This window comes from Corvus cornix, chromosome Z (assembly GCF_000738735.6).
Source record: "Corvus cornix cornix isolate S_Up_H32 chromosome Z, ASM73873v5, whole genome shotgun sequence".
NCBI lineage: Eukaryota > Metazoa > Chordata > Aves > Passeriformes > Corvidae > Corvus > Corvus cornix.
In genome coordinates, this window is record NC_046357.1 from 43,514,801 (window position 1) to 43,534,252 (window position 19,452).

Consider the following 19,452-nt stretch of genomic DNA (forward strand, 5'->3'; position numbering starts at 1 on the left):
ATGTTCCTGCCTGCATTCTCACTGCCAGGTAGATAGAACTGCAATAAACAATAATCAGAATGCACAATCTTTCCATAAAATCACCACATCGTGAATAGAGTGTTACTATCCTCTGTATTATCTTGCGTGACTGTAGAAAATGAATGGCCACTGAGTGAAGAAATGAAGTGATCTATAAAGTACATACCACCTTCACTTCTTCCGCTCTGTTATTGCAATTGCTTTCCCATTTTCTGGCAGGGGTATAATCATCAAGAAAAGGAAGAACACATCACATACTTCTAGTATAGAGTACCATTTTAGAAAAGAATGCTTGCTAGAATTAGCTGACTAGCTCCAAATCTGGGATGTGAATCTCTGTGGATTTAAAGCATCTCACAGATGAGCACTGTGCTGGTATCATACTTCAGCTTTACCAGCTGGTAAATGCTTTCCTGCATCTGAAATATGGCTGTAGTTATTGACTACATCTGTCAAAATGTCTGAAATTAATCTTAAAAAAATCTTGTAAGTTGACTGAGGACACTTCTGTTTTTATCTGTAATGTTCACTACTGTACTTCTATCTTCCAAATTCGGTCATATCATCACAGTCATCAGAAAAACAGACATTAATAAGGACTACTGCTTGAAGTTGCAGGAAACATATGACAGATTCAACGGTCCTGAAAACAATCTAGTTCTCATTCTGGAGATGCTCTGTTTGAGGAGAGGATCAGGAAGTAACAATAAAACTGAGGTAGGCTGACACAAGCACTCTTCAAACTGTACCTCTTTTACAGAAAACCACCAGTCTCTAAGCCTCCTGAAGTCAGCAAGAGTCTCTGCTGTCTTCAGCAGAACTTGAATACTACCCAAGGACTTGTCAGTGGTGGAAGCTGTCAATACAGCAAGCTTTCTATTGGTCCCTCATCGCTCATTTATATTTAGAAGACTTTAAACTCATAAGACATGTGTTTTAAAGTTTTTATTCTACAGACAACATTAAAATAAAGCAGAGGAGTTAAAACTGTAATATACAGACAAAGCATATGTTTTCACATCCACATTTGATACGGATATGCACCTTTTAAATAAAAATGTAAACAAATCCAAACTCATTAAAAGAATAATGTAAACTATTTAATACAACATGAAGCACTATAATACAGCAGAGAGTTTCACAATTTCTAGATAGCATTTGGATAATGGAAATAGTTGTATTAGAGGATATCTCTGGACTACTGATAACTGAAAAGTTTATTCTGCTAAGATTACAAAAACAGTAAATTTACTGTACCTTCTAATATGAAAATTAAAAACAGAGAAAGGAATTTGGAAGCCTATAAAAAATGTGAAACCAATTAAAAATTTTGATTTTAAAAAATTTGGCAGGACTCTATGTTGGGATCTCATGTGCCAAAGTCAGCTGTGTCTGTCTCCCGTGCTGAGATTCTGGTTCCATTCAGAACCATTCTGTATCCAACATGGCAGATACAGAATGTCACACACTTCTTGAGACATAAATTCACTCAGAATTTTCTACGTCTTTTCTATGTATTTTGAAAAAATCTCCCATAATTTGGAAGGATTTAACTTTCTACCTCTGTTAGGCATCCCTGAAAAATCTATCATTACTGCTGCATTTAATTCTCACAGAAGCCAAAGAAAGACTGTAGTGTAACCCTCCTATCACTATCACAATCACACAGCACATACTTGCAATTAAAAGTTGTGGCTATGCTAGCTACATGGGAACATGAACAAGCAGTCAGTTGCTTGTTTAAACTGCACAAATTTATACCAGAAAAATTGCAGCTTCATGCATGTTTTTGTACTTGTACCTAGGATCAGGGACAGACTGGAGGGTAAGGAAGCAGAATAAGCAGGAGTAGGTGGTGCTATGTCACTCAAAGTCCTTCCTTTTCATCTCCTCCCAGTTAGCTTTATCCAGTCTAGTTCACATTATGGTGGAACGGCTGTGACTCTTGATATCCTTTGTCTCTGTTTCACTTATGCTGTTAGATTGTTTGCTAATCAGTTAAACTGGAACTGGCTAAACTCTTCAAAATATATTAGCCCTGAAAGGTAAGTGTTTAAAGAAAGCCAACACCAGCAATGCTCACAGAATCATGCTCATCTAGAGATTACTCCACTTGTAGTGATAGTTCTCTCTTTACAGGAAATGCTGGCTCAGGAATGACCTTTCCTAAACTGTGTTCTAAATTACACAGTGACTCAGAGGGCTGCCTGATTTCACTGACAGACAGCTATCCAGCAACAGTAGGTTCACTGCCACTTTAATCAAAGCAACTCCATAACATCAGCTAATGTTAAGAGTTGTTTTTCAGAGAAATCCCAGAGCGGCCAAAGACAAGAGCAGCTGTAGTGAACTTTATCCTGTTTAGTAACAGCATACAATGTCTTGCACTTCTCTCCCAAGATTTTTATGTCTCTGCAACAAGATGGCAGGTGTCACTAGGAATTGGCTGCATGGAAACAGCAGACTTAATTCTTTTTTCTATGCCCCAGACCATGGAGTTTAAATGAAAGCAGGAGTACGGATTCTTGTTTCAGTTTGTATCCACTATAATTTCTCTGCTTCATCCTCCTCTTTTGATGGATCTTACTTTGTCACACAATACACACCTCATTTTTCACAGCACAAAACCAACCACACCCATAAGGTTTCTGATACCACTAAACAGCAACACTATGCTGTCTCCTTTCCTGTAGGAGCACCTCACAGGCTGGAATGTCCAGCCAGCTGATTTTGAAGTCGTGGTGGCCGCTGGCAGAGGATTTCCCATCAAAACTAAATCAAGAAGTAACATTGGGAGCTACCTTCTGCCCTGGTAGCTGGTGGGGCAGTTCTATGTATTATTCCTTAAGATGAGTTTTTTGCTTTTCTGTATTTTCAGTGCCATTTCTGGGAGAGACACCTGTTAATAAAGCCTGAGCTAATACATTCACAAGGCCAAAGGGGTGTATTATCTCTTTTCTAATTTTCTAATTTAGCAGGATGACCTAACAGACTGAAAGCAGAAGGGATACTGGAGTTAATGAGTGACTAGGAAGCAGGACTTCAGAGAGGATCACCGGGAAGGACAGCTGGTATCGGACTATATGAAGCTCTGTTGGCATCTTGAGGAGTCACAGAAGGGCTGGTGACTGCCTTCTGGGTAACAGAGGCTTTCTTACCTTCAAGCCAGTATGTAACCATATCTCCTTTCCCCTAAGAAAGAATATTAGTCATGAGGTTATAACACTATCCATCATTTATGAAATAATTTTCTTACTACAACTCAAAACAAATCCCAAAATGAGAAACATGTGCCTGTCAGCCACTTTACATAGAGGAAAAATGAGGCATAAAACCTTTCCTTAAAAGATAATAGCAGTAGTATCAGTTAAAACAATTCTTTGAAGTCCCTTTCAAAACAGGGTCCACAAGTATGTTAATTCTCTTGTGGAACTCACATGATGATTTGTGATGTCTCTGAAAGACCTTTTTTTGATTTCAGGCAGTTGTGACAGTGAATGTGCCATGCAGGACTTCCAAGCTTGACTAAGTCCTTCATCTCTGACTTACCAGATTTGTCCTGTGAACATAGAACTGGTCCTGTCTTAGAACTTGAACATGCTCTCTTCAGGCACAGGAATTAGTCTAACCAAAGCACTTTGAGATGTAGAGGACTAGAAGATACAGGGGGCTGCATGGGTTAAAATTTAGGGACTCCAGAGTACTTTCACACTCTCCTCTCTGAAAAGCTGAGTATAAATGTTGCATACACACCTTGACTTGTAAATTCCCACGGCATACTAACACAAACTCTCCAATCTGCTCCAACAGCTGGTACGCCCTTGAACTGCACTGTATTTTAAGAGCTGGAAAGAAAGATAAATATCATATTAGCAAGCAATTTATACATCTAAGACAGATCAATCTCCTAAAGTGTGTCAAAAATTTCAAGACTCATTAATGAACTCCCCCTTGGGGTTTTTTTCAGGTCTTTGCTTTCATTCCTTGTTATTTGTTATTTGAAATGTTTGCACACAAGCTCCAGTATCCTGGACTGTTTGTGAGAGCATCTCAGGACAAATATGGAGCTTTCAACAAACACTACTTTCACATTCTGCATCTAAAAATATTTCTGTAACTCTTCACAGTTGTCTGTCTGTGCTACTGATGAGCATCCTTTTCATCTGGTGAAGAAAACCATACACAGTTCTACCTCCTGATAAATAAAGAGCCAGTGCTTTCTTTGCATATATAGTTTTCAGCAAAGTCTAAACATTAAAGATACAGCCATCCTTGCTCTGACTCCAAACCTGTAAATTAAGACAGTTGGAAGAGACAATACTAACATAATTCCACATTTTTTTTAAAAAGGTGATTTTTCCTTAGTTGAGATTTTATCTTCCTGTAAACCATGCAAACCTCACCTGTCTTGCTTTGTGAAAATGATGGAGGAAGGACCAAGAAGCAGGACAGCTAGAAGAAATTCTACTTTTGCTGGAAAGCAAAATTTTGCCAAAATTTAAAAAAATTAAAAACCAGGTTTTTTCACCTGTAACATTCTGTGACACAGAGTCAATCATTATGCTTTTTTGTTTAAAAAACATCCCAGATGATAGTAGGACTGGCTAAGATTGTGTAATTGATTTTTCTTGTAGCAGAAAATGACAGTTTATATGCCCACTTTTATTTGTTTAAATGTTTTTTAGAGTCTCAGAACATTGCCTGTAGATCAGGAGATATATGTGTCAACATACATAGATACATATCTCAGAAATATTCCTTGCAGTAAATACATTATATTTCAACTTGTCATCCTGCTTGACAAGAAGACACTAGCACTCAGATTCCAGGTGATAGCATTTCTAATGCACATTGCTAGTAATTAATCGATTTTAAAGCAATCATCTTAGGTTTAAAACATGGTAATGTAATTTGAGGACCTCAGATGTATGTGGCCAGAAAAAGAGGGAGAGAAAATAAAGGCTTGAAAGATAAAATGTTGTCTTCATTCCTAAGTCTATAGTGTTGATGCACCGTCTGAGAAAGAGACTGGCATACAGAACAAAAGATAACCTATGAATGATGGAAGCAGATTTTGAATGTATTAGTTTTAAAGGAGTTCAGATAAGTTGATACGAGGAGCATAAAAGGAGTTATCTTGGAGACTGACAGAAAGAAAATGAAGTTATATTTGTTCCACCCAGGTTATCATTTGCTTTGGAAAAATAAAAATGGTGAGAAGGAATGGATGCTGGTGATTCTCAAATCCTTTCAAAACTTTCAAATACATCATTTAGGACCATTCCCCTGCCTTTCTGCCTTGTTTTTAGTGGATCATGATAGATGTTGAAAGCAGCAGTTTTTATCATGAAATTAAACTTGAAGAATCTTGTATGTGGCTAGTTCAAATCCATTTACAATGCATTGTAATGTGAGCCATAAAACTACTACAGCTTCATTTCATGAATGAAAGGAAACAAGATATCAGAGTTCTTTGATGTTGAATCACTCTATCATTTGTTTCTCTCAGTTCTTGTAGGTCAGCTAAAATATTTCAGAATCTGAGGTTCAAATGTTCATATTGGATAAAGATGAAGCTTGCTAAGTAAACTTGGAGCTCTGTTATCTCCTGGGAAGAAGCAGTGAGAATACCTCCACAAAATTTCTGTTTAAACTCTTTGCTAGAGGACACATACATAATCTTCTATACTGGTTAAACACAGACACAGCTCCCATGGTGTTCTACTATTTCTCGTGTTCTCCATCAGAGAAAGTTATCAGCAATAAAAGAGGAGTAATGAAAATATTTTTACCATAAATCCAGATGTGTGTGAGCAACAAATAGAAACAGTGAACATAACCACTTGCCTCTCATTTTATTTTATTCTTACCTTTTTTACTGTAGAGGACTTCAAAGCCACAAAAATCCCTTTCGGAGAATTGAGAAATAAGGGGATCTGATTACAAAAACGGTTGTAGAGAATATCACTCTCATAATTTGTCCCTAGGCAGACTGGACCCAGAAATCAAGAACCTCCTTATATCCTTAAAGGATTTGCAATCATTTGAATAGGTCAGGACTCAAAACTCAGCCTAACATTTTTTAAGAACTAATTCAGGGATGATTAAAACCCCACCTGCAGTTTTTTCCTTATTACCTTCACTGGTAGATTCCATCCTGGAAGCTGTGTTCACAGTATCTCCAAATAAACAGTACCGTGGCATTTTGGTTCCAACAACTCCAGCTACAACTGCCCCTGTTAAGAAATAGAAAACAAGATATTTTGTGTTTATAAATCACATGGTCATACAGCCTTATGGCTGCTTCCTACACTATCTTATATCTAATTTGTTAACCAGATAAAGACTGTCAGTATTGTCTTTACATGGGTTACACATCTGTCTTACAAGTGATTTAAAACATAAAAAATATGATTTCTTGGTAAGTCAGTGTAAGCTGTTTAACTGGGAGATGCTGGACTGCACAGGACATGTCCAACTCTGGCTGTCTATCAAGGAGTTGCAGTCATACATCAGATTAAATCAAGGAGCTGGGGATCTGAGAGTGAAGGCTAGAGCAGAGTGTCAAGAAAAAACTCACTGTTTTGAGAGAACAGCTGATAAGGACAAGTAACAGATACAGAATGGCAGTTCTAACTCACATCAGCAAATGCACTGGAGCTGTGGGATCTTTCCAATGTTGTACTCCAAACTGAGGTACCAATATCCCAGTATCCAGTAATTTACTCTGTTGGGATGACCTCTATGATGTGTTCCATCCCATATCAAAAAATTAACTTTATTTTAAATGGAGAGGAAATCACCACTACAGATGCATTTGTTAAGCCAGAGGAAGACTCATTTGCAGCTTTCTCAACATACCTGAATGTATTCCTGCTCTTATCTTTAGGAGGGTATTGGGCTTGTGTGGGATCTTAAAAGTCTTGCAGACGTCCAGAAGGTCTAAAGCCATGCTTGCAATCTCACCAGCATGAAGGATCCCATTCTCCTTGGGTACTCCCGACACCACCATATCTTAACACAACAGTGCAACTGTGTTAACCTTTGGCATTACACACAGATTTACTAAAGTATGCTGCCTACAATAAAAAAAATTTTAAAGGATAAGAAAAAGAAAGAAGCCCTATTTCTTCATGTCCCAAGGCACAGTTGTGCCTGCTGAGCAAAGAAAGCCAGAAACAAATGAAGGCTAGGGCAACAGCTCATGTGTGGAATTACCTTAATGTCTTAGGGTGACCTTATGATGTGTATCCCATATCACTGCCTATGCCCAAAAATTAATTCCTGTGCCTTTCTATGGCTCTAAACTGAGCCTGAGAGGGGGAAGGAAAAAACTGAGCAAAACTTTTTCAAAGCAGTTTGCAGCTTGTTCAAGGTCACACACAGATAGCAATGGGTTTTCCCCGCTGCGGCAGGGGAGGGAGGAAGCACCCAGCTTGCTGCTCCGAGGACAGTTTTTGGCCAGTGGTTCAGCTGGTTTTTTTTCTCCGGAGAGAGACTGAGAGTTAAATTTTTCCTTCCCTGGAATTTCAGATTTTTCCCCTTTTCTACTGGACTGCGTGATTGCTTCAACATCAGAGCACATCGGGAGGACTTTCCACCGGGCACAGAGGACCTGGCCCTGGGCCAAGCCCCAGCTCCAAGGAGACCAAAGGGAGGACTCTGACACTTTCCCAGGCTTTTTCTCCACAGTGAGAGATTTTATTATTTAGCATAATTTTCCTTTCCCGTGTGTTTGTTAAATAAATAGTTTTTATCTCTTTCACTTTCCTTTGAGGAAAATTTATTTTTCCCGAACCTGGTGGGGGAGGGGTGGTTGTGCCTTCTCTCAGAGGATATTTCTAAATTTGGCCAAACCGGTACACTTACATCTGAAAAATGTTGTATTTCCTTCTTACTTCTACATAAGATTTATTCCCTCCAACCCTTTCTTTCTCCATCCTCCCCTCCACTGAGAATTCTTAAAGTGGGACAGGCAGTGCAAATGTGGCTGTTCAGTACCTTTTGTCATTGGGCAGATATAATAAAAAAAGGCAATGACTCCAACTAGGCATTGTCCTATGCTTCCTGCACTATGCTTTAAACACTGATGATGGGTTCTGGGGGTCCAAGGGTGCTGACCTGGAGAACCATGACTGTGAGAATGATAAACCTTGAATTTACGTGAGACCTGCTGCTGTAGTTCAATCCCTGTAAATCTATGGCACCTGAGGGGATTCATCCCATAGTACTCAAAGAACTGGTGAAGTCATTGCAAGACCTCTGAAAATGCTTTTTGAATGGTCATAGAAATCTGGAGAAGTTCCGGTCTATGGGAAGCTGGCAAATATTGTCCAAATTTTCAAGAATGGCAAGAGGGACAACCCTGCACACTACAGGCCTGTCGGTCTCACTTCAGTGCCCAGTAGAATTATGGAAAAGATTTTTCTGGGAGGTAATGAAAAATACCTGAAGGACAATATGGTAAATGGTCACAGCCAGAATGGCTTCATGAATGAAAAGTCCTGATTGTCAAATCTGATTTCCTTTTATGACAGGATAACCCACCCAGCTAATTAAGGGAAGTCAGCTGATGTAATCTTTTTGGATTTCAGTAAAGCTTTCAATACTGGCCCACCCAGGATTCTTCTGGACAAACTGTCCAGCACACGGCTGGATAAATGCATCACATGTGGGTGAGCAACTGGCTCACAGGTTGGGCACAAAGGGTTACAGTGAATGGGGTGACACCAGACTGGTGACCTGTCACTAGGGGCATTCCACAGGGCTCCATCCTCAGCCCTGAGCTCTTCAGCATCTTCATAAATGGCTTGGACACAGGACTGGAAGGGATACTAAGCAAGTCTGCCAATGCTACTAAATTGCCTCACAAGCAGAGAGGCGCTGCTAAGAGACCTTGGTAAATTAGAGGGTTGGGCAATCACCAACTTCATGATGTTTAAGAAAAGGAAGTGTTAGATTCTGCTCCTGGCATGGGGCAACCCAGGATGTACAGACAGACTGGGGAATGAAATGCTGGAAAACAGCACAGTGGGAAGGGGGTCTGGGGGTCCTGGTTGATGGCAAGTTGAACATGAGTGAGCAGTGCCCTGGCAGCCAGGAGAGCCACCCGTGTCCTGGGGTGCATCAGGCACAGCATCACCAGCCGGGCAAGGGAGGGGATTGTCCCGCTCTGCTCTGCACTGGGGCGGCCTCACCTCGAGTGCTGGGGGCAGGTCTGGGTGCCACAACACAGAAAAGCCACTGAGCTGTTAGAGAGTGTCCAAAGGAGGGCACGAGGATGGTGAAGGGCCTTGAGGAGAAGCCGTGTGAGGAGTGGCTGAGGTCACTTGGTCTGTTCAGCCTGGAGAAGAGGAGACTGAGGGGAGACCTCACTGCAGTTACAACTTCCTTGTGAGGGGAAGAGGAGGGGCAGGCACTGATCTCTCCTCTGTGGTGACAGTGACAGGACCCAAGGGAACGGCCTGAAGCTGTGTCAGGGGAGATTTAGGTTGGATGTCAGGAAAAGGTTCTTCACTCAGAGGGTGGTTGGGCACTGGAACAGCTCCCCAGGGAAGTGGTCACAGCACCAGCCTGACAGAGTTCAGGAAGTGTTTGGACAATGCTCTCAGGCACATGGTGTGACTCTTGGGGATGTCCTGTGCAGAGCCAGGAGTTGGACTCGATGATCCTTGTTGATCCCTTCCAACTCAGGATATTCTGTGATTCTTTGACTCTATTGCTGTGTAGGGCAAGAAACAGGTCTTTTAGGGGTGCATTTGTTCAGGACTTTTATGCTCAGGAATTTGTTCAACAGTTCCACAGAGAAAAAATAGTGGGGCTTTTCTTCCACATCTCTTATAGGACATCTGTCTCATCCAAAAGCCCTGTTAGATTACCTTAGGTTTTATGGAAGTCAATTTTAATGGTAATCAATCCCCAGCAGATTCCCATGGTAGCAAATATAAAACCATTTTCCTATAAACTCAAAGAGAAGAGGCACTCAAGCCCCTACAGTGTATTAGGAGAAAGAAGATTGTTATGGCCTTTGCAAAAAAAGACAGATTATAAAACTTAGGGTATGGCATCTATGATCCCATGTAAAAAGTAAATTTTTTAGTTGTGTTTGTGTGATACAGAAGTTGCCAACTGGGATTAATCTGCAGCCAAGACTTAAAGTCAGACCTTACTAGTCATAGGAACCAAACAAAAAGCAGTGGTATTTTACTCAATTAATTTGTCCCATTTACAACACTCATCAATCATACAAATGATTAAAGGTATGCAGGAAAATGTTCCTGGAGTTTGCTAGGGCTCTGGTAGGACTCATCTCCTAATTGTTTTATGTGGCCTTGCCAGTGGTAAGAAGCTTTCCAAATCTCCTTCAGCTATTCTTCCTTATCATCAGAGTCACTATCCTGATGCCCCAGGCCCCATCACTGCCCACAGCTTAAGGAACTTACAGGCATCTCCTATTGTCTCCACCTTATAGACATCATAGTTATCTATGATCTCATCAAAAGTGGTATAAAGCTTGTTCAAGAGATCTACCACTTGGTATGGTGTGCTGGTGCTGGACAGCTCAGTGAAGCCAACAATGTCACTGTTAAAACACAACAGAAAGAGCATATTCATCCACTGTCATAATCATTGCTGATTACTAATCTTAAGCACACAGTAAAAACTTCTCAATGCAATTACATCAACCTTCTCTTTTCAATAATTCTTTCACTAAGATTCTTGTAGGATAGTTTTGTCTTCATTTATTTAAATTGACAAAAGACTTCTTCCATTTAAAAGGACAGATTGACCTGAGTCTTTTTGCTTACCAATGCAGTAAAGCATTTTTACAGGTAGAGTTTAATCTGTAACAGACTAAGCAGTCTTCTATTTTGGGTCATGTTTTGGTTTTTCAAATGAAAAAAGGTAACTTGATATCTGTTCATTTATGACAAGTGAAGGCATGCCATTTATATGTTTCTTCCTGCACACATAAAAAAATTAGGACTGTAAATCCATGTGGACTCTAAGGACAGAAAAATTTTCATTACACAGGCTAAATAGTGGATTTTTCACTTAGACCTATCTTATGAAACATACATTCATGCATGTGTAACACATGCAAAGGGATGTGCTGCTGTTTGTTAGAGCTCCAGAGTAATGCCATTTTTTATTTAAGTAATTATAATGAAAAATAGGGAGGTGTGAGAATTTTGAAAGACACTCTTTTGCAGAGCCACCTGTTGTAAGTTTAGATAGAAATTCTGTACTTGGTTAGGAGCTTCACCTCCATTAAAAGCCTAGAAGTTTCTTCTGTAGGAGACAGTTCTAGTCCTATCTTTCATTTTTATTTACCTGAAGAAGATGGTGGCACTTGAATAACTTTGAGCTTGTGCATGTTTTCCCTGCCTGAGATCATCTGCTACTTGTTTCGGCAACATACCTGTTGTAGAAAGTAGAGCATTATTAATCTTTTCATGTGGATTAAAGAACACATTAAATATAATATGTTTGTTTAAAGGCACAAAAATACGTTCATAAATGCAAAATATTATGAAGGTGAAAACACACTTTGGCATCAAAATCTGCTCTGCTGTAATGTGAGAATTCACAATAAATCTCACTGATAACACATCCAGATTTTTCACATGGCCCATAACTCTTAGTTCAAACAAATCAATATCTATACATTCCAAGAAGGAGTAAGGTTAGATTCTAATAGTGTGAGCTGGGCTTTTACTAATTCTTCCTTTGTCAGCTCTTTGCTAGTGCTTTCTACTTGTGTTAGGTTTGTTTACTATCTCCTCTCTGGTTTTTTTAAATCACCTTTGTTCCCCCTATCTTGCACTTTCACTTCCCTTTTTTTCCCTCTCTTATATGCTATTCCCATCCCTTTATGCCTTTTTTCTTACAGAATTCTGGAACATACACTGCCTTTAAAAGTAACCAACTAAAATTCCATAACATTTATAACTATGCAAAAGGCCTGCCACATGGATTCAAAGTCTGAGCACTATGGATTTTGGGGTCATAGCTCTCAGATGAGTGTACTAATTTCTAAGGGGGAAATATAGAACGTAGCTATCTTTCCATCTTTGCAAGAAACAAGTGCACTCATTCTTTGCTAGCTAAATGTTACCTATCAAATAATCACTTATCAAAGGGTTCTTGTTTGTATTTAGACAGCTGAAATAAAATTATTATTGAGAAGAATATCCACTATTTTTCTCTTTATAACTTACTATACAACAGACGATCAGTCTTCTGTTTTTCATGCATTAAATCCTGTGTTCTCTCAGAAACCAGTATCTCCAGATGTTTGTTATATTTCTCCATCTAAATAACAGAATTTTCTAAAATCATCTTTTTACTGAAACAGATGCTTAGCTGGATAGGGTGTAAGAATTTGAATGATTCTGTTTTGAAAACATTCAGATATAAAAAAGGGCATAGGTCTAAAACACCTAACACTTTTTAACAAAATCCAAAGATCAGATTTCTCCTTAGGTAAATTTATAAATCTAGATTTGAGGTTGTTGCTTACATGTAAAATGGTAGAAGGCAATTTCAGGCTTTTCAAATTTCATGCAAACTTTAGGGGCCAAATCCAATGCAGAGAGCAAGCTACAGACATGGATCAAAATCTTACCAAAACAAAAGGTATCTAAGTCTCAATCTTTTAGCAAAAGTTCACAATGCTCTTTCATAAACTATCTTGCTGTGCTGGTCAATGCTTTACTTTTTGCATCCCTTCTCTGTGTGAGGCAATAGTGTGTGGAGGCAGGAATCTTGTTTCTCTGATGATGGGCTGGAGATACTCTGCTCAAAATTATTTGTAAACATGGTATTTGTAGCATGCAGGTATTCTATATCCATGGTGCTGTTAAGACCACTGAGCCACAGGAAAGGGGGAATATAGTTTGCAAACAACATTTGATTGACAAAAAAAAAAAAAGTTCAACCCCAAAGAAGTTGAAACAGTTAAAAAATTGAATGAGAAGGAAAGCTGGGTTTCAAGCAGAGCTGCAGCTACAATCAGCCCCAACAAAGCAGAACAAATAACTGTGGATTTTCTGACCAAACAAGGGGCATAAGATCAAAAAACCCTCTGCAGGATGGAGGTGAAAGTTATTGAGAGTGAGCAGATTGAATTGGATTAAAAAGCTAAATTTACCAGAGTCATCATCATGTCAACAGGGCTAACGGGATTCATCTTGTACAACATTTTCTTGACTTGTTCAAATGTAGGCCTTTGGGATGGATTGTTTTTTCTGCACCTTTCAATTAACTGCAGAAGGGAAAGAGTGAGAAAAGCACACAGCTTTTACTATTCCAAGCACAAGCAGTATTTTAAGTTAACACTGCTGTTTTCTTGGTGCCAGCTGGCTGTGTGAAGCTCTCTCTGCAGCTGTACTGAAGTCTCTGGAGTTATACAGGCTTTTGCTGAATGAAGGATATTAGTTCATGAAAATGCTGCTGTGGGAAATCATAGTAAGATATACACGTTCCTTCTGCTGAACACTGCTTAAGCTCTTGTCTTGTGCTGTAAAACAGTGTTACACTGTTGGAGTCACATACTGTTTTCAGAGGACTTGTCTTTACACAAATTCCCAAAAGATTAAGACCTGAAGTACCCCTTAGGAACGTTAACTTCTGATTAAAATCCAGTGCTACTAATGAGAAGTTTTTTACATTTATGTTATTACAAACCAGCAAAGCTGAATTATATTGCACTGAAACTGAAATAAGGATGACCCAATCTTTTTCTGATTTAATTAAACTGGGAGGGGGTGTACTTTATTGAGGCTACTAAGACAAAGACTTTTGCATAAGAATCAAACCAAACTCATAATTTGCCTGAGACAGACTTCGTTATTTGAAAGCCCTCTGTCAGTAAGCTAGATATTACTAACATAAAATATGTATGAAATTCAACACTCTATAATAAAATGAAATTGCACAAAAATCAATGATTGAATATTAAAAACATAATGTATTACACTGGCAACTTGAGGGGACAATTGAATCTTTCATTGTCACAATGACATGTTTTTATTACAGATATTAAATAATTTCATTTTGCATTGTTTGAGGTACTTGTACCTCTTGATTTCTGGGTTATTTATATTTATCAAAGGTAACATTGCCATAAAACTGTTATGACATGTTGTAAATTCACTTCAATAAAGGACTTTTGTACACAATATTGTATTTTACTCACCTCTATATAATCTGTGGGACATGGGCAAGAATTCTCAGTCTTTCCTGAAATTAATTCTGCCAAAGGTGGGCACCAAGAATATTCAGCTGAATGCATGACATCTTTCTAGAGAAAAAGGGATTAAACAATGTTGAAACAAGTGTTATGGTTCTCATCCCAGTCACTGAAAATATATTACTATTATCATCATCACTTTTATAATATCTTCCCTATCACTTCTAAGTCAGCTTTTTTTATATAAGAGCACAAGGAAAAAAAAGGATAAAAAAACATATAACCCAGTCAAAACTGGGTCACCTTGTCTAAAAGATTTTTAATGGCTGACAGGCTTTAATCTCAGTGTTTATATGACATAAACAACATTTGAAACAAAAAACCTGGCAAGATATTGGGAAACCTTTAAGAAACCAAAAGGACTACATTAGTCTATTATCACAAACTATCAGAACTGGAAAAATAGCAGTTTCAAGTCTTCATTGTTACAATTTTTCTTAAGCAAATTATTTCAGAGAACATGGTTACATATCCAGACCATCTGTTTTCAATTTCAAGGTGCATTCTTGTGTATGCCATTTAGCACTGATCAAAAGACACATGCAAAATGGACATTTTCCTTATGGAGAGCAGTTAATTTGCTTTTCTAGGTAATTCTTATTACTGCAAGATTCCACTAAAAGGGCATGTAAATGGCAGGGAAAGGAAGAAGCAGGAGCAAGAGGAAGATGCTAATATATACATTCTCCCTGCATCCACCTAGCCATTAAACCTCACAAAACTAATCAAAAGGCAGTTTTAGAGCTACATTTTTTTATCATATGCTCTTCTTCAAAGCTCTGAAAGGGAAAACTGGTAGATTTATGAGGAAACCCTGATTGCATGTTCCATGGGAACTGAACTGGCATCCAGAAAATCATGAGGAAAATGCATGCTCAAAAAGTAACTCAAAGGTGCAGTAACTCAAAGTTTGGTTTGTGTCTTCAGCAGAAACAGAATCAAAGTTGTCATGCAAATTCCAAAGATAATTTGTCTTTACTTACTGCCATAGGGTCACTTCTTGTGGCAATTTCTAGTAAAATGATGGCATAACTGCAGAATAAAAATTAAGCAAAATCTTAATGCAATAACAGTTAATTGAGTCAGTGATTTCTTCTTTTCATGATTTCTTATTCTTCCCCATTCTATGTCTGAAATCCCAGTATCCCAATAGGAAGGATGGCAATGGTGCTGCTACTTATTACAACTCTGTGATTTCAAAGATCTGTTACTGAAAGTTTCATAGCATCCCTCTCTCATGGTTATCAGTCCTAGAGATGTTTGAGGTTGATGCAAAGCAATTTTCTCTGTAAGAATTAATGGAATCCAGAGGTGATATGTACAGGTTTATATACATAATTCCTACCAGTTAAACATAGAGGTCTGATTTTTGCTCCAGTCAAGGGGCAGGAGCAGGTTCATCAGAATCACCAGTTGGAGGAGTGGCTTCTTCTCAGCCACTGAAAAGATCACTGTTCTAGAAAATGCCCATGAAGTCTATGATGACACAGTGTGTCCAGAGGACATATTTTATAGTAAGCATTTCTGCTTGTTCCTTCTGAATTATATTTTCATTATCATTATCTTCCTCAGTTGAACTAAGGTCAAATACATTCACCAAGGATGAAGAATGGAAAAAGACAGTAAAAACAGAGTTTAGTCTTTTTACTGAACTCACTGGAGATCTTTTAGAACAGTGATCTCTTAAAAGCAAGCACCTCCTCCAGCCAACAGGCTGGAAAAAGATGCTTTTACCGCTTTATAAAGTGAAACAGTGTAATAATTTACCCTGCATGCCTCTAAGCTTGGTAACATTTACTTTTTGGAGAATATTGGTTTTCAATCTGTTGTGTTGCTAATGGTTGCACTGCTCTGTAAGACATTCTATTGGTAGCAGGATATGTTCATTGGTCTTTCACCCCACTTGTGGACCACGATTCGAAAATAAAATAATGCATATAAAACATGACGAATAATTCAGAAATTAATCTGATGAGGTTTTTATATTAATTTTGTGGTGATTGGTGGAAGAAAGAAAAATCAATCCTCGGGAGGCCACAAAGCTGAAACAGATTTTCAAGGACAATAATTAGATGATGGTAACTCTGACAAAGTCATATTGATTTAATTCATCTTCAGCAGCACTGCCCAATAAAATTCACTATCCATTGTGGATAGTGAAATTCATATGACGATTACAAATCAAGAAGAATCTATGTAAGAGAAACTGTGACTGGAAACAGCCTCTTCAGCTAAAAACAGGAGCTACATTCATGCTCCCTCCTATTCTCATTTCCATTTTAGCTTTCCCATCTGACCAACACTTTCCCTAGAGAACTTTAAAAGCAAGTGATTCATCTGTAAGAGCCCACTAAATTACAAGTCCCACTCCTGCAGTTTCTACTCATTTTTTATTTGGGCCTTACCTTCAGGAATATTAATGGAATTTTTGCACAGATGAAAACTGAGGATTTCAAGACTGGATCAATGCTGCCTGGCCAGTGGGGCCAAATACAGCTATCAGGAAGGCTTATCTCCTGCTCAAAATGTGTTAAAATGCAAATTCTAAAGAAAGCCCAGATAAGAAGACAACCCTTTCAATAGTACAGGACACTTCTCTATCTTCCCTGACTGCATGTTGCTCTTTTTTTCCAGACATGTGGATGAACAGCAAGATAAATCCAGGAAACATTCACTGAATCTGTCAAAAGTTCATTGTAAACATGCATGATATGAGCAAATCAGATCTTAGGACTATTTAAAGGGGAACCTTCGGCAAGAAATGCCTTCAGGAGGCCAAGTTGCCTGCGAAGTCAGATAATGATATCTATCCAGAACAGGAGCAGAGTAAGAACAGACAAGCCAAGGAAACAATTTTTGGGATGCATTTTGGCTGCAGGGCAATGGTAAACTGGAATGTATAAGACAATCATAAAATTATTGTTTAGTTGGAGCACAGTTCTTTCTAAGACTACTTAATATTGAAAACACAGTGATGCCTTTTCCTGGTCTTAAAATCAAGAGTCAAACACAGTTAGAAGGGAAAAAGGGATTTTACCTTGGTATTTATTTTAAGGATCCTTAGGTGCACTACATCCAGGTCGAATGCCCCTCAATGCACACCACAATGCACACCCCCACAAAAGATCAGGTATAACATTATAGGTCTTACTAATTAGCATCTCTGTCAAAGATTCCCCAATGAGAGGCTCGAGTGAGCCCCCCTCCCCAAAGAACCTTCCCCTGGATGGTTCTATCTCGGTTTACAGAATGTGTTCTGGAGAGGACCTTCGGGTCTGGGGCACACTGATCCCTAGCTACGAAGCTTCTAAAGTGTTTAGTCTCTTAGCTTGACAAACAAGTGCAAGAATGTAGGCAAAAAGCACTAAGAATACAGAAGTTGTAAAAAGGTATAAAAATGGTTTAAAGAAAAGCAAAAAAAAATCTTCATGGCATCAACAGGACAAATGACAGTAGCCAGAAATACCAATAGAATTTCAAACTGCCTTAGCTGAATTATTTTGAAGCAAATTCTAAGAACATATTTAAGCCTATGAGCACAAATACTACTGAGACTTCAAATTCTTTCTCAGGTAATCTGATAGAATGGAAAAAAATTAATGATGTTCAAGCACATTGTATATGCAGACATTTGTTTACAATTGTAATGCTGGTTATCTGAAGAGTGGTTGGATAGAAGAAATCCACCACTGGCAGGGAAAGCCACTGGAAGGCAATCTTCTATAAAGGCTTTCAAAAGGAAAGGAATGCAGCTATTCACTAGTGCATCCATTTTTTTTCCCTTCACTTTATTTTTCCTCTGTAAACCAAATATTGACACTGTGTATATGCCCCAAAATAATGTACTGACATTTAATTACAGAATTACAGGGTGCATATGTGCTTTATGACATCCTAGAACATTGATGCTATTAACTTTTGAAGTATCGCCATTATTGAAAATAATCTGCTTTTCATAAGAAACAGCAACAGAAAAAAAAGGATAATTAGATAATAGCAGACTTTTATGCCTTTTTATTTTACTGGTCAAGTGACTCCTTACAGATCATTAGGCCAACTCGGCTTTTAAATAATGTCAGTGAATTCAGTATTTGGTTATCTACCTTGAAAGAGAAGATCCTGTGATATCTATGCTGTTCTGTGTTCCAGGACCAATGCTTTTAAAAATACAATCAAACATATACCTGGAGTGACAACAGAAATACAACAAGCCTAATTGTTAAAGAGTACTCGAGATTAGTAAAAGTGAGATCAGGAAAACTTAGCTACCTGTAGACATCTGACATAGAATTGGGTTCAAAATCTGAAAGAGAATGTATTTCAGGAGCCGTGTAAATCTGTATCAAATGCTGCTGGGATGAACTTGATCCCTCAGGAGAATCTTCTTTTCTGTATGACTGCAAGCCATAATCTAAAATGGAAGAAAACAGGAAGCAAACTATTCAGTGGATACTTCCCTGAAACATGTGCAGTAGTAGATAGTAACACAGTTAGTCCAAAGAAATTAATTTTCCCTATTCTAAATACACATCTTAAGTCTAGAAATAGTGGGGTCTGGGTGGTCTTGTCCCCCTAAACTATTGCAAACATAGCATCTGGTAAACCAAATATTTGGGCAAGACTGCAGGACAGCAGGGAAATGGAACTACGTGACCCACTGCAATCAGAATTATTTTATGATTTTATCAAATTATATTCAGCAAATAGTCTCATCTAGTGCAAGAGTTAGCATGTAAACACAGGTTTCTGTTCTACTTTGTCCCTTGATCCTTATCTCTGGTGGCAGGCTGCTCAAGCAATTACTAGTTAGACAGAATAACAACTGAAAATCAGATGGTGGGCATTACTTGAACACCAACAACATCAGAACAAAGGCAGCATAGATGTGAAATATCTTTCTGTCTATACTTCTAGCCTAACATAGAAGGAATTCTTAGCATATGACTCAGAATCAGGAAGAAGGAGAAAAAACAACTGACTTCTGCTATCTTTCTTATGTAAACAGCACTCTTCTGAGTGTATGCAAAGGCTGGATGCAGATATCTGGTTTTACCTGGAGTGACCTCTAATTAAGACGTTCCTAGGGATTGAATCTTTATGTGGAGGTCATTTTTAAAATACCTCCCACATTTGTTATTTATGAGGTTTGTTTGACATTATTTCATCCCAATAAACTA

At 38.4% G+C, this 19,452-nt stretch overlaps 1 protein-coding gene across 1 annotated transcript in view; it reads right to left on the reverse strand.

Moving 5' to 3' along the window:
• Positions 1 to 951: 951 nt before the first annotated feature.
• LOC104690483 (atrial natriuretic peptide receptor 2-like) overlaps positions 952 to 19,452 on the reverse strand; it is a 38,517-nt gene continuing 20,016 nt past the window's right edge. Inside the window, 11 exon segments of the mRNA XM_010401338.4 lie at positions 952 to 3,213; positions 3,775 to 3,866; positions 6,159 to 6,257; positions 6,883 to 7,035; positions 10,464 to 10,603; positions 11,356 to 11,443; positions 12,243 to 12,336; positions 13,175 to 13,288; positions 14,222 to 14,326; positions 15,259 to 15,307; positions 18,545 to 18,686. Coding sequence (XP_010399640.3) covers positions 3,064 to 3,213; positions 3,775 to 3,866; positions 6,159 to 6,257; positions 6,883 to 7,035; positions 10,464 to 10,603; positions 11,356 to 11,443; positions 12,243 to 12,336; positions 13,175 to 13,288; positions 14,222 to 14,326; positions 15,259 to 15,307; positions 18,545 to 18,686 — 1,226 coding nt within the window. The 3' untranslated portion in view covers positions 952 to 3,063.